Source organism: Rhinopithecus bieti, unplaced genomic scaffold (genome assembly GCF_001698545.2).
Source record: "Rhinopithecus bieti isolate Rb0 unplaced genomic scaffold, ASM169854v2 scaffold_11966, whole genome shotgun sequence".
Taxonomy (NCBI): domain Eukaryota; kingdom Metazoa; phylum Chordata; class Mammalia; order Primates; family Cercopithecidae; genus Rhinopithecus; species Rhinopithecus bieti.
In genome coordinates this window covers 1,999,111-2,012,700 of record NW_016807254.1, presented here as the reverse complement: position 1 = coordinate 2,012,700, position 13,590 = coordinate 1,999,111, and the positions used below count along the sequence as shown (strand labels likewise).

At 40.1% G+C, this 13,590-nt stretch overlaps 1 protein-coding gene across 1 annotated transcript in view; it reads right to left on the bottom strand.

Annotated features, from left to right (window-relative positions):
* Positions 1 to 2,456: 2,456 nt before the first annotated feature.
* The window catches only part of CAPSL (calcyphosine like), a 36,979-nt gene continuing 25,845 nt past the window's right edge, over positions 2,457 to 13,590 (bottom strand). The window contains exons 3-5 of the mRNA XM_017880708.1: positions 8,535 to 8,712; positions 8,031 to 8,240; positions 2,457 to 2,809 (exon numbers count right to left, since the gene is read on the bottom strand). Of these exons, the coding sequence (XP_017736197.1) occupies positions 2,708 to 2,809; positions 8,031 to 8,240; positions 8,535 to 8,712 (490 nt within the window). The 3' untranslated portion in view covers positions 2,457 to 2,707. The remainder of the gene's footprint in view (positions 2,810 to 8,030; positions 8,241 to 8,534; positions 8,713 to 13,590) is intronic.

Here is a 13,590-nt window from a genome sequence, read left to right as displayed (position 1 = left end):
CTGACAAACTCTCATTCTCAGAATGTTTGCATACATCATTCTTGTCTCATAAAAAGTTGCTAATTTCATTCTCTTTTCTTTGGCTTGTTTAATTTTCCATCTGAGGACCAGATCCAACTGGTGAGGTTTTCCTGGGGATGTTTTGACAATTTTATTGTGTTTTATCTTCTGAACTAAGGGCTTATTTTAAAATTGTAAACAGAGTAAGCTTTAAAATCTGTAAGTTAAATAACCAAAAATATATCCAGAAGAGTGTTAGCAAATGATTTCTTTAAATGTCTCTTCTCTGTTCCTCCCACTTTTACTAGGAGTAGAGCTAACTAATGCACAATTCCTGACTGTGCCAGAAGCCATAGAGGAGAATGAGAATTGGAGTGCAGTGACCCTTGACCATTAGGTTATTAGCAGATTTTGTTTCCAGAGGGTGAAAGGGCCTTGGTGGAACCTTGCTCATGGGCCCAGAACCAAAAGCACTAGAAGAGAAGCAACTAAATGTGACCAAATACACTATGAGGTAGGGGTTATCTGAAATTGGATAACTGTGCCCTGTGCCCCCATCAGACAGGAAGCAAAGTATCACCGGAGAAGGCTAAGCTGATAGCTGCAACCTAGTCCTTGCTCAGAATCACATGCTCATTCTATAGCCCCATTTAAGCTGAGGCATGAGTCATACCCAGAATCAAAGACAAGAATCTTTCTAGAGCAAAAGGCTTGAAACCCACCATCCCCAGGAAACAGGGGACCTCTCCTTAGCCACAGTCTGCAAGGTGCAGGCTGCAAAAATATATGGATTTTTTTTATACATTTCCTCACCATTTCTTCTGCTTTTCTACATAATTCTACACATTTATTCATAACACTTGGTATCTTTGGCCCAACCAATCTCTCTATGAGCAGAGATAATAAATCCAATACAAAATCAGACTTGTGCAATTAAGAAAAAAAAAAAAACTAGTTTCTGGTAATACAGGGATGCATCCATCCTCAAGAAAAAGTTGAGCATCTCAGCAAGTTATTTAATAACTGCTATAATGCTTATGTAGCAGCACTGGTTTTCACATGTTTTAAATCAATACATATCCGAATCTCAACTTCCAAGCCTATGAAATAAAACCTAAACAGTGAATTGATACAAAATATGGCAAGTATGTTCAAACCCTGAATCCAGAGCCAATTAAATATATAAGATCTTAAAGAAGATTATTAACCCAGTCTATGTCTCCAAACTGGGGGATGAATACAGCTAAGGACAGAGGCAAAGGAGGTATTTCACCTAGCAGCAAGGTGGGTGGACATTGTCTCTAGCACCATAACCAGAGACCAGTCACTGTGCTTTTATCTCTGGCCTCAGATACGGAATACACAGAAGGAGAGCTGTAGTTTCCCTATCTATTTTCCAGCCTCTGGGCTGTCTTTGCTTCTAGTAGCCTTTCATGGGCAGAGTCCTACACGTTAAAGATATGAAGTCAAAGCTTAGTGCTGGGAGGAGGAGGCGTTAAGCCATGAAGTGTCAAGATGGAAAACCTGCTTTGGAATACTATTGTGATCCTAGTCCGTGTCACACCCAACCTCCTTTTGCTAGTGGGAATTTTTTTTTTTTTTTTTTTTTTTTTTTGAGACAGAGTCTCGCTCTAGGTTGGAGTGCATTGGCATGATCTCAGCTCACTGCAGCTTCTGCCTCCCAGGTTCAAGCAACTCTCATGTCTCAGCCTCTGGAGTAGCTGGGGTTACAGGCATGTGCCACCAAGCCCAGCTAATTTTTTTATTTTTAGTAGAGACAGTGTTTTCACCATGTTGCACAGGCTGGCCTCGAATTCCTGACCTCAGGTGATCTACTCGCCTCAGCCTCCCAAAGTTCTGGGATTGCAGGCATGAGCCACTGCACCCGGCCCTCGCTGGTGGGAATTTCAACATAATTGGTAGAAAGCAGAGAGAGAAGAGGTAAACATTCCACCAGGTGAAGACTTTCTAGGATAGCCTGCCCACACACAGGGCAAGATGTCCCACATAAAATCTGGGCGCCCAGCCCAGTTTCAAAGCTTTAGCCACAGGAGTACTGTGAACAGTCATGGATCTACTGCTCAAAGAAATGGCCTCCTCTCTCACACCAGTCTTTAAAATGACTATTTAAATAAATCATTTTAAATGTATTTGTCAAACTGTGGCTTCCCTAAACCCTAGGCAGTGAAACTCAAGATTTTCTTGTAGAAATTGAGGCTAACACGTGGTCTTCTTCTGGTCCCCAAATGACACTGAAACACTTAAAGACTTTCAATCAGTCATAAAAAGAGATAAATTGTCATCTCACCTAGAAACGGATCATCTAAAAGAGGTAAAGAAAACTATGGGTGCATGGGTGAGGGTTTTAATTAAAATACTCAAGCTTTCATTAATAGCCAAGGGATAAAACCTGAAGTTGATTAGGCACCTGCATGTATCAGCACAGCACTAGGAGCTTTACAGAGCTCATTTTATTTAAGTCCTATTTTAGAGCAAAGGAAACAGTCTCAGTGAAGGCAAGCTCACAGTTGGCTACTTGATGTCTTTTATTTCTGCCTGCTTTTTGGCCCCAGAAAAAGCAGTACTTTGACACAGAAAAAAAACATTAGGATGAGTGTGAAATCAAATATGATTCTGGTTTTTGAACTGAGGTTTAGTCATTTGGAGCCACATGGCTGTCCCAAGGCCTGGTCCCCAGGTCACATGCTTAAAGCTTCCAGGCGGTTCTCATCATGACGATGAAGTACACATCAGTGTCAATGGATGCGCTCACACCTGCATAGTAGTTCATGAACTCCTCGGGGGTCACCTGCAGTGGAAAAGTTAAAAACAAAAACAAAACTTTGCTTCTCACTCTGTCAATAGGGGCCCACCTTGTGCACCTGTAAATAGAAGGGAAATAGAGGATTTCTTTGTGTGTGTGATCATGGCTGAGGAACTGATCTAAAACAAAAGAACAAGTGAAGTTGAGGATGGTGTGAGAACAGCACCTAGGAAGAGAGAAAGAAAGTCTTGAAAGTTTCTAAGCCAACCCAAATGGAAAGTGACACAGGTTGTCATCTTTTCTCTAAGGGTGGGAGTCTTCGATTCAGATAAGGGAGACTGAAATTCAGAGTAAGAAGGAAGTGCTCTGCAACTGTAGTTATTTCTGTCTTTCTGTGACACATCAGAAATAACATCTCATGTCCTTGTGTCAGGATAAGTGATGTTTTCCTTTCCAGAAATGGAGTTCTCTCTTATGGGTGAAGAAACAGATTTCTAGCTAAACCCTCCTAGGTTGCATGCTTTTCTAACACATAAATAACTCATTCAAGGCCCAGGGTGACTAAAAAGCTTACTCCTGCTTCATGCCTCCCACCCATCCTGGCTTCTCTCCACTCTACACCCAAGACCATCTCTTTGAAATATCGACTAATGTGTTTATCTATGCTGGGATTTTATATTACTTTCCTTTGGAGAAGAAGAAAAAAACAGTTATTAGTCTTATTTTTAACAGGCCTAGATAATATGTACACTCTAATTTAACCATGTTGGTTGACATGATGAGTTGGGGACATACTTATGCCTTCCAGGAATCATAAGAGATGACTGACCCACTTCTCCTGTTTGCTGAAATTATAAGTGAACAGGAAAAAAAGTCACAGGATCCATAATTCTCTCTTATACCACCCCTTCCCACTAAAAACATAAGGAAGGGCAGTAGAAAGAAAGGCATTTGAACTCAGCTCATAGTTGAACTGTAAATACACATCTACAATACATGCATACAGCCTCTGTCAAAATTAGGATACCATTTGCGTCCCCCTTTCTTGAACCTCTTTATTCTTCTCCTCCTTTGGATTCCTCAGCCTCTGTTTTCAATTCCCTCATTAAGGGATTACATTTAGTTTCACACATCATTATTGCCCTCTCTCTATCTTTCTCATGTTGTGTGAGGTTTCAGAGAAATGTTTATCAGTGTGGATCCACACCACCTACATCAGGACCACCTGGGGTGTCTGTCATAAACCTAGGTCCCCAGCCTCTACCCTACGTGGACCTGCTAAATCAGAATCTCGGAAGCAAGTGGTTGCGGAATTTACTACTTAAAAATCTAAACATCCCAGTTAATTGTTGTGCACACTACAATAATTTAACAGGGAATATCAAAGATAATTAAGACAAAGTCTTAGTCCTCAAAAAGGCCGCAGGCTGGTGAAATACTCCAACAAAGTAAGTGGATCATTTTAACAGCAAATAGCAAGTAAAGTAAAAGCATTATACACGAGACCCTGAGCCATTTTGACTGTGCACTTTACTGTGACAGTTTGAGGAACATTTTTACAGCTAATTATTGTTTAATTAAAATTACCAAACTTCTAATATTTTTACTTTGTTGTTTCTATTGTCTGTTGGTTGACCAAGGGTGACAGCCATTGAGTGAGACTCCCTCCACATCCACTGTAATACTCCTGTCCCTAGCTTTTCTCTCCCATGAAAGCTGAAAGACTCAAAACTCGCTTTCCCAGACTTCCCTGCAGCTGCAGTTTGGGATGGCCAAGTGATAGGGTTCTCACCAATAAGATACAACAGAACTCTGACATGAATTTCTAGGGAAGCTTTTGCTTTCCTCATGCAGGCTCTAGCCCTTTCTCATTCCCTCCTTCTCCCTCCTTTGTCCTGCTGCCTGAAATTCAGATGTGCTGGCTGAAGTTAGGCAACCATCTTGAGATCATGAAGGAAAGGCCAGGAAAATCACAAAGACCTCAGCTGTGTTCTCTTTAAGCCACTTAAGCAAGAACATCAAGTAGAATAAAACATAAAACTTACTTTGTGTATTCCAATGTTTAATAAGATTTCCTATTTCTTGGTTTGAAAGCAAACCCTAACTGAAACACCAATACATGATTGAGACTGGTATCGACACCCCCATGCTTCCATCCCAAACTCCCCCAATGGGATGGGGTGACCTGGGTTGAGTTGGCTCTGATGAAGAATGGAGAAGGAATCCAAGATGGGCAAAAGATAAAGGAAGCATTAAATCTCACTTGGAAGTCAGATGACATCAAGCCAGAAGTCAGAGCTAATGTATTTGATCATTTCAGAAAAAGCCATCAGTTACTCTTAGCTAGGTGTTTGCTTGTTTTCTGAGACTCAACTTATATTGGGAATGGCCTGAATCGCAAATTCTCTAATCTCCCATAAATTTGCCCTCATCATAGTAAATTGTTGGTTAGCAATAATTACTATCCTTATTCATTTTGTTTGACATTAGAAAAAATGAGAGACTGGGCACTCCTACTTTTAGCAGGCCTCTTGACTAGGCTACATTTATGTGACAAGGTATATATCATATATACAGGGGAAGGTCCCAGATGAGGGTAATGGAAGTCACAATACAATCCCTTTTCCTTAGCTCTAAATTCATCAGAAAAATCCTAAAACAAATCTAGGCTACTATTGATACATACACTCAGTAATAGACCTAACATCTTTTAATTATTTAAAATTTTTTATGAGATAGATGAGGCAATAGACTGATGTTCCCTGAAGGACTAAAGTCCTAAGAGGCTTTTTAAAAATATGGTGATTATAAAGTCATATATACACATGAAGAATTAGAAACTTAGATATTAAAAAATAAGAAGTAAATGTCTCACCAGATTGGGGTGGGGTTTAGTGATAGAAAAGGGGTAAGGAAAGTTTATTTTATCCGATTGCTTCACACCTCTGTCCAAATAACTTCTGGCTGCTATGGGAATCCAGTAAGGTATTAGTGCAAGATTTATGACATCAAATTCCATGACTGCTGCAAACTCCAGCAACCTTTATGGGTATTTGAGAGTTTAGCCTAGATTATCAAGTTTAAACAATATCCTTAGCTAGGGGCTATGCTGAATTTTTTGCATTATTTTAAATTTTGCCTTATATGGGATGTTTTTAACCATAAATGAGCACACTGGCTTCAAGTAGAGCTATGCTTCAACACAAAAAAATCTTAATATGCAAAATAATTCTATTTGCAAGAGGTAAATTAGAAGTTAATTATTCTCCTAATAAAAGACTTTACCATGGAGTTCCTCTACATCAACAATTTCTTGCGCATTTAAAATACAATTCAGTGTGCAAAAGTTTGAATTACACATCACTTCTCAGAAAACTTTTATTATGTCTATTAAATGAGATATCCCTGGTAAGCCCTTAGCAAATGCCCAGTTGATATGTGCTCAAAAATGTTGCCCAGATTCATTATTATGCTAAGTGCTATCATGTGCATATTATATTTAGTAATTTTAAAACAGTCATTTCTGAACCTTTTAGAGCTAAGGATCACAAATATGCATGAGTGTAAGAGTCATCTGATACACATTAAAATGTGAAGCCCTGGACTCCACCCTCCAGAAAATCAGATTCTGTGGTTCTGCAGTACAGCTAGCAATCTACATCATTAATAAATCCTCTTGGTGATGATTATGAACAGCCAGAGTTGGGTATCAATACAGGGTCTGTAACATTCAGATGACATCAAGTGCTATAACTGCTAAAAACCTCAATAACCTTTATGAGCTTTTGAGAGCTTAATGTGGCTTCTTAAGATAAATATCAAAAAGGGTTGTGTGTAGACTTGAATCAGCCGAATCACAACTGCCTATTTTGACTTTTGTTGAGAAAAGGGTAGCTGAGGTTTCCCCTGGCAATGAGAAGGAACCACCTGCAGAGAGGAAGCAGACACACTCTGGGATCCACAAAGGGGTGGGCTAATTTGGGGAAATGGCAGTTGGCTATTTTTCCACTGACATCTCACTGATCAAGGCCAGCAATACTGGAAGAAAACATATAGTTTTTATTTCTGTCCCTGAGATTTTGGCTGCCCTATTGAATTTCGGCCCTTTTGTAAACCTGCCTCCACAATCCTCAGCCTGAAATAGAGGGTATATCTCCATCCCTGACTGGGAAATGTCAACAGGAAGGACAGAAAGGTCACCTTCCTATCCCCCACCCCTTGCTAATAAGACTCATCACAAAGTTTCATTTAAAAAGTTGGAGGACATTCCCTTCAGAAGAGGAAGGTTTATTTCTTCTTCCCTTAACCACCCTCTTCTTGTCCACTGGGCCACTAATCTTTTCCTGTGCTGTAAAGGGCTTAAGAGACAATGAACCCTGGGGTTGTGCTGCTGCTGCTGTTACCCAGGGGACAACCCCCTTTCCTTATCACCAGAATCCTTAGGTCACCTAAGAACAGAACTGGCTCTGGTTGTTTTTTTGTTTTTTTTGTTTTTTTCCTAAAAAGTCCATTTATGGCTGTTGATAAAGGACAGATGACATTTTCATTTCAGCCTAGACACAGTCATGGAGCTATATAATTCCTTACCCTACCAAGCTATGCATTTGTAACTTGAAGATAAAAGTTAATGGAGATGGGGTGGTTGATTTTGTTTTCAAATTCAGTGCAGTTTATAAATGTAAGTTAATCTCAAAGCACACTAAAGAATAAATCAGAGTAAATTCTGTTATTTGGCATCCCCTTTACCAAAAACTACCTTCAAATGGCATTTCCACATAGCAAAGTGTGATGATAAATGAGGCTCATAAGGTTGAGTGTGAAGGCACTAAAACATCCTGAAAGGCCTTGTAAATCTGTTTCCCAAAATTAAATTACAATCTCATTTCAAGGTTAAATGTTTTATTATAGTTCATTGGAATGCAACTAGCTGAGTATGGTAAATATAATAACAATAAAATGGCATGTTTAATCAAAACATCACGTTCCCCCGATGACAGGTCATCACTTATGTGGATCCCTCACCAATATATGTCAATATATGTCTATGAGTGTGTGCGTGCACATACATACATTAGTTTTCAACTGAAATAACATGAAAGTTTCCCCTGGCAATGGGGAAGTTTCTAGGTAGTTCCTAGGGAAATAGTTTACTTCTATTTACTACAAATATATATCGATGTGTTAAAATTTTTAAGGGTTTGAACCTATTTCCCACTTACAATTTCAAATTGAAGAAATTTCCCCTAGATTAGACTGTTTTACTTACCAATCCATCTTTGTCATAGGGTGAATCAAAGTTATCCAGAAATTTCCTAAATACTTGTTCCTCACTCCATTCCCCATTCTGGTACTTTGGGTGGTGTTTTGCATTATACACCTCACGAAGGTCTTCGATTGTTATAACACCATCTCCAGTCTTGTCTAACTTTCTAAAAGCTTGCATGATTACCTCTTTTCTGGCTCTGGACATTGGAGGCTACAAAAATAGAAGAATACATGCAGAGACATACATAAGCAAATGAGATTTTTTGGTATCCTATGTGACAAAATATCTTATTCCCCTCAATGATGTGAAATAGTATTTGTGTGCTATTATATAATAAGCAGCACTATTATTGCTCCAAAAAGTTCTTAAGTCTGTTCACAGTCTTCTGCTCATCCCCCTCCCCACAGTGTACTAACAACTTGTGAAAACAAAACCTCAAGGTAGCCAATCCAAACCACATGAAAGCCAAACTCATCAGATATACTGATTAATGGGGCCACTTACTCTTAATGTGAGAAGAAATTCATTGAAGTCTATTGTTCCATTTCCATCTTTATCAAACCTCCGGAAAAGTTCTTCCACCTCTTCCCTTTCCATTACCACAGCATAATCATTTAACCCTTTCATAAATTCTTTAAAATCAAGGGTTCGATTATTATCATCATCCATAATTCTAAACATTCTGAAGAAAATACACACAAAAATTAAGAAGAATTTTACAAAGAACAGGTGTAAGTGTAAAGATTTTCTTTAAAAAAATCCACACTCAGGGTTCCGTCAAATAAAAATACAAAAGTCTTAAATTCTTCTCTGCACCCTCCCTTCCAAAACTAAAGAGCGTCTTCCCACCACACACACACACACACACACACATGTGCACACACACAAAGTATAATTCTAATTACATGACATTCTGAAAAAGACAAAACTGTGGAGACAGTAAAAAGATGAAAGGGAGAGGAAATAATTGAATTGGTGAAACATGGGATTTTAGGTCAATGAAACTATCCTTTATAATACTATGATGGTGGATACATGACATTATGCATTTGTTAAAACCCATAGAACTTTACAGAACAAGGCGTAAACCTTAATGCATATGAATTTTTTAAAAAATGATTTAGGAAGTCAGAAAATCACAGGAAGGAATGCAAACTGTGACAAGAGAATCTCACTGTATTATGAAAGAACGAAACATCACCAAAAGGGGTAAAGGGATAAGAGAGAAAGGTGCTGATTTAAGTACTTTGAAAATGAGTAGAGTCTGTAAGAACACAGGAACTGCCCACAATTTACTGTACTCTAGTTGATAAAGTTGTTTCCCACAGGGATACAGGTTAACAAATCTGACACTGATGTACATGTACACTGAAGTTGAACCATCAAGTAAATGGATAACAAAGATGGAAGCCAGGTTTCTCAAAGTGGGAGTGAGAATTTAGAGATAAGATAGGAAAAGAGGCATGGATTAGAGTTGGAGACAGCAGTGTGAACTCATGTTTAGCTTAATATAGACATAAATCATTACATATGAAAATATTTAGGCCAAGCGTGGTGGCTCATGCCTGTAATCCTAGCACTTTGGGAGGCCGAGGCGGATAGATTGCCTGAGCTGAGGAGTTCGAGGCCAGCCTGGGCAACACGGTGAAACTTCATCTCTACTAAAATACAATAAATCAGCCAGGCATGAGCATGCTCCTGTAATCCCAGCTATTCAGGAGGCTGAGGCAGGAGAATCGCTAGAACCTGGGAGGCAGAGGTTGCAGTGAGCCAAGATCGCACCACTGCACTCCAGCCTGGGTGACAGAGCAAGACTCTGTCTTTTAAAAATAAACAAATAAATAAAAAATGTTTATACGCAGATTACTATACACACGTTTCCTTGTTTTGTCAGCCAAGAAGACCTAGAAATAATAATGTTCCAGTAACAATAAGCGCATATAACTAATTAATGAACAGACAGCACTGCTACAGAAAGTGAACTTATCAGTTTCTTTGTAAAACATAAATAAATCTGAAATTAATTATGTATTATTAAGCCACCATGTGTTATTCAATAAAATTCACTGCTTAGGAATTTATAATGCATGGAACTTTGCACTAAGCCCTGTAAAGAGGAATAAAAAGGTGAACGAGATGCAGTCTCTGGTCTTAAGAAGTTATTGAAAGAGAAACACTAAAAAGGATAATTAGTGGTTTTAAGTGAAGGGAGAAAGGATGCATTTCAGAGCAACGGCAGTTTCTAGCGTATTCTTGGGGCATCTCAGAAAGCTAGAGGACAGCTCTGAAGGAAGAAATAACGAAATTAAGATAGGAACTTGGGTGATCTGAGCAAGATGGCCATTAGGAACAGCTCCGGTCTGCAGTTCCCAGCAAGATCAATGCAGAAGGCGGGTGATTTCTTCATCTGCAACTGAGGTACAAGGCTTATCTCGCTGAAACTCGTTAGACAGTGCATGCAGCCCATGGAGGGTGACCAGAAGCAGGATGGGGCATCACCTCACCCGGGAAGCACAGAGGGTTGGGGAACTCCCTGCCCCAGCCAAGGGAAGCTGTGAGGGACTGTGCCATGAGGAATGGTGCATTCTGGCCCAGATACTATGCTTTTCCCATGGTCTTTGCTACCCACAGACCGGGAGATTCCCTCAGGTGCCTACATGCCCAGGGACGTGGGTTTCAAGCACAAAACTGGGCAGCCACTTGGGGAGACACCAAGCTACTACAGGAGTTTTTTTTCATACCCCAGTGGCACCTGGAAGGCCAGCGAGACAGAACAATTCACTCCCCTGGAAAGGGGGCTAAAGCCAGGGAGCCAAGTGGTCTAACTCAGTGGATCCCACTCCCACAGAGCCCAGCAATCTAAGATCCACTGGCTTGAAATCTTGCTGCCAGCACAGCAATCTGAAGTTGATCTGGGATGCTCGAGCTTGGTGAGGGGAGGGGGGCCACCATTACTGAGGCTTGAGTAGACAGTTTTCCCCTCATAGTGTAAACAAAGCCACCAGGAAGTTTGAACTGGGTGGAGCCCAGTGCAGCTCAGCAAAGCCACTGTAGTCAGACTGCCCCTCTAGATTCCTCCTCCCTGGGCAGGCCATCTCTGAAAGAAAGGCAGCAGCCCCAGTCAGGGGCTTATAGATAAAACTCCCATCTCCCTGGGATAGAGCACCTGGGGGAAGGGGCGGCTGTGGGCACAGCTTCAATAGACTTAAATGTTCCTGCTTGCTGGCTCTGAAGAGAGCAGAGGATCTCCCAGCACAGTGCTCAAGCTCTGCTAAGGGAAAGACTGTCTCCTCAAGTGGGTCCCTGACTCCCATGCATACTGACTGAGAGAGACCTCCCAACAGGGGTAAATAGACACCTCATACAGGAGAGCTCTAGCTGGCGTCTGGTGGGTGCCCTTCTGGGATGAAGCTTCCAGAGGAAGGAACAGGGAGCAATATTTGCTGTTCTGCACCCTCTGCTGGGGATACCCAGGAAAACAGGGTCTGGAGTGGACCTCCAGCAAACTCCAGCAGACCTGCAGCAGAGAGTTAGAAGGAAAACTAACAAACAGAAAGGAATAGCACCAACATCAACAAAAATGATGTCTACACAAAAACCCCATCCAAAGGTCACTAACATCAAAGACCAAAGGTAGATAAATCCACAAAGATAAGGAAAACCAGCACAAAAGGCTGAAAATTCCAAAACCAGAATGTCTCTTCTCCTCCAAAGGATCACAAATCCTTGCCAGCAAGGGAACAAAACTGGATGGAGAATGAGTTTGACAAATTGACAGAAGTAGGCTTCAGAAGGTGGATAACAACAAACTCCTCTGATCTAACGGAGTATGTACTAACCTAATGCAAGGAAGCTAAGAACCTTGAAAAAAGGTTAGAGGAATTGCTAACTAGAATAACCAGTTTAGAGAAGAACATAAATGACCTGATGGAGCTGAGAAACACAGCACGAGAACTTTGTGACACATACACAACTATCAATAGCCGATTTGATCAAGTGGAAGAAAGGATATAAGAGATTGAAGATCAACTTAATGAAATAAAGCATGAAGATAAGATTAGAGAAAAAAGAATAAAAAATCACGAACAAAGCCTCCAAAAAATATAGAACTATGTGAAAAGACCAAACCTACATTTGATGGGTGTACCTGAAAATGACAGGGAGAATGGAACCAAGCTCAAAAACACTCTTCAGGATATTATCCAGGAGAACTTCCCCAATGTAGCAAGACAGGCCAACATTCAAAATTAGGAAATACAGAGAACGCCACAATGAAACTCCTCAAGAAAAGCAACCCCCAGACACATAGTCATCACATTCACCAAGGTTGAAATGAAGGAAAAAATGTTAAGGGCAGTCAGAGAGAAAGGTTGGGTTACCCACCATGGGAAGCCCATGAGACTAACAGTGGATCTCTCTGCAGAAACCCTACAAGCCAGAAGAGAATGAGGGCCAATATTCAATATTCTTAAAGAAAAGAATTTTCAACCCAGAATTTCAAAGCCAGCCAAACTAAGCTTCATAAGCTAAGGAGAAATAAAATCCTTTACAGACAAGCAAATGCTGAGAGATTTTGTCACCACCAGGCCTGCCTTACAAGAACTTCTGAAGGAAGCACTAAACATGGAAAGGAAAAACTGGTACCAGCTACTGCAAAAACATACCAAATTGTAAAGACCATCGACACTATGAAGAAACTGCATCAATTAACGGCCAAAATAACCAGCTAGCAGCATAATGACAGGATCAAATTCACACATAATCATATTAACCTTAAATGTAAATGGGCTAAATGCCCCAATTAAAAGACCATCATTCTCAACAAAGTAATGCAGGAACAGAAAACCAAACATCACATGATCTCACTTGTAAGTGGAAGTTGAACAATGAGATCGCATGGACACAGGGAGGGGAACATTATACATGGGAACACGAACGTCAGGGGTGGGGGACTAGGGGAGGGATAGCATTAGGAGAAATACCTAATGTAGATGACAGGTTGATGGGTGTGGCAAACCACCATGGCACGTGTATACCTATGTAACAAACCTGCACATTCTGCCCACGTATCCCAGCACTTAAAGAATAATTTTTTTAAAAGATGGAAAGTTAAAGTAATCAGAATCTAAAGACTTTTAAATGTCCTTACGTGCTAAAAAGTTTCAACTATATTAGCAAGTCATTTTTAAAGTCATTAAATGGTTGACTTGAAGTGACATTATCAAAATAATGAGAACTTTAGCAATAGGAGAACTAAGAGAACTCTAGCAACAGTGAGTTGAATGAATTGGAGGACTGAAAACTTAGAAGCAAAGGAACCAGTAAGAATACTATTGTAAGAGTCCAGTGAAAAAATGTTGAGTGTCTATACTTGAGCAATTGGAATGAAAATTAAAAAAAGAAAGATTTCAAGATATTATAAAAATAAAGGAGTCAATAGGGTGGGCTAATGAAGGTAAGTCTAAAGTTTTCAACCCAAGGATCTGGAAGAGTAGTAATACCACGAAGACAGCAGGGGCTGCAGAAGAAGCTGTATTTGCAAAAAAAAAAAAAAAAAAAA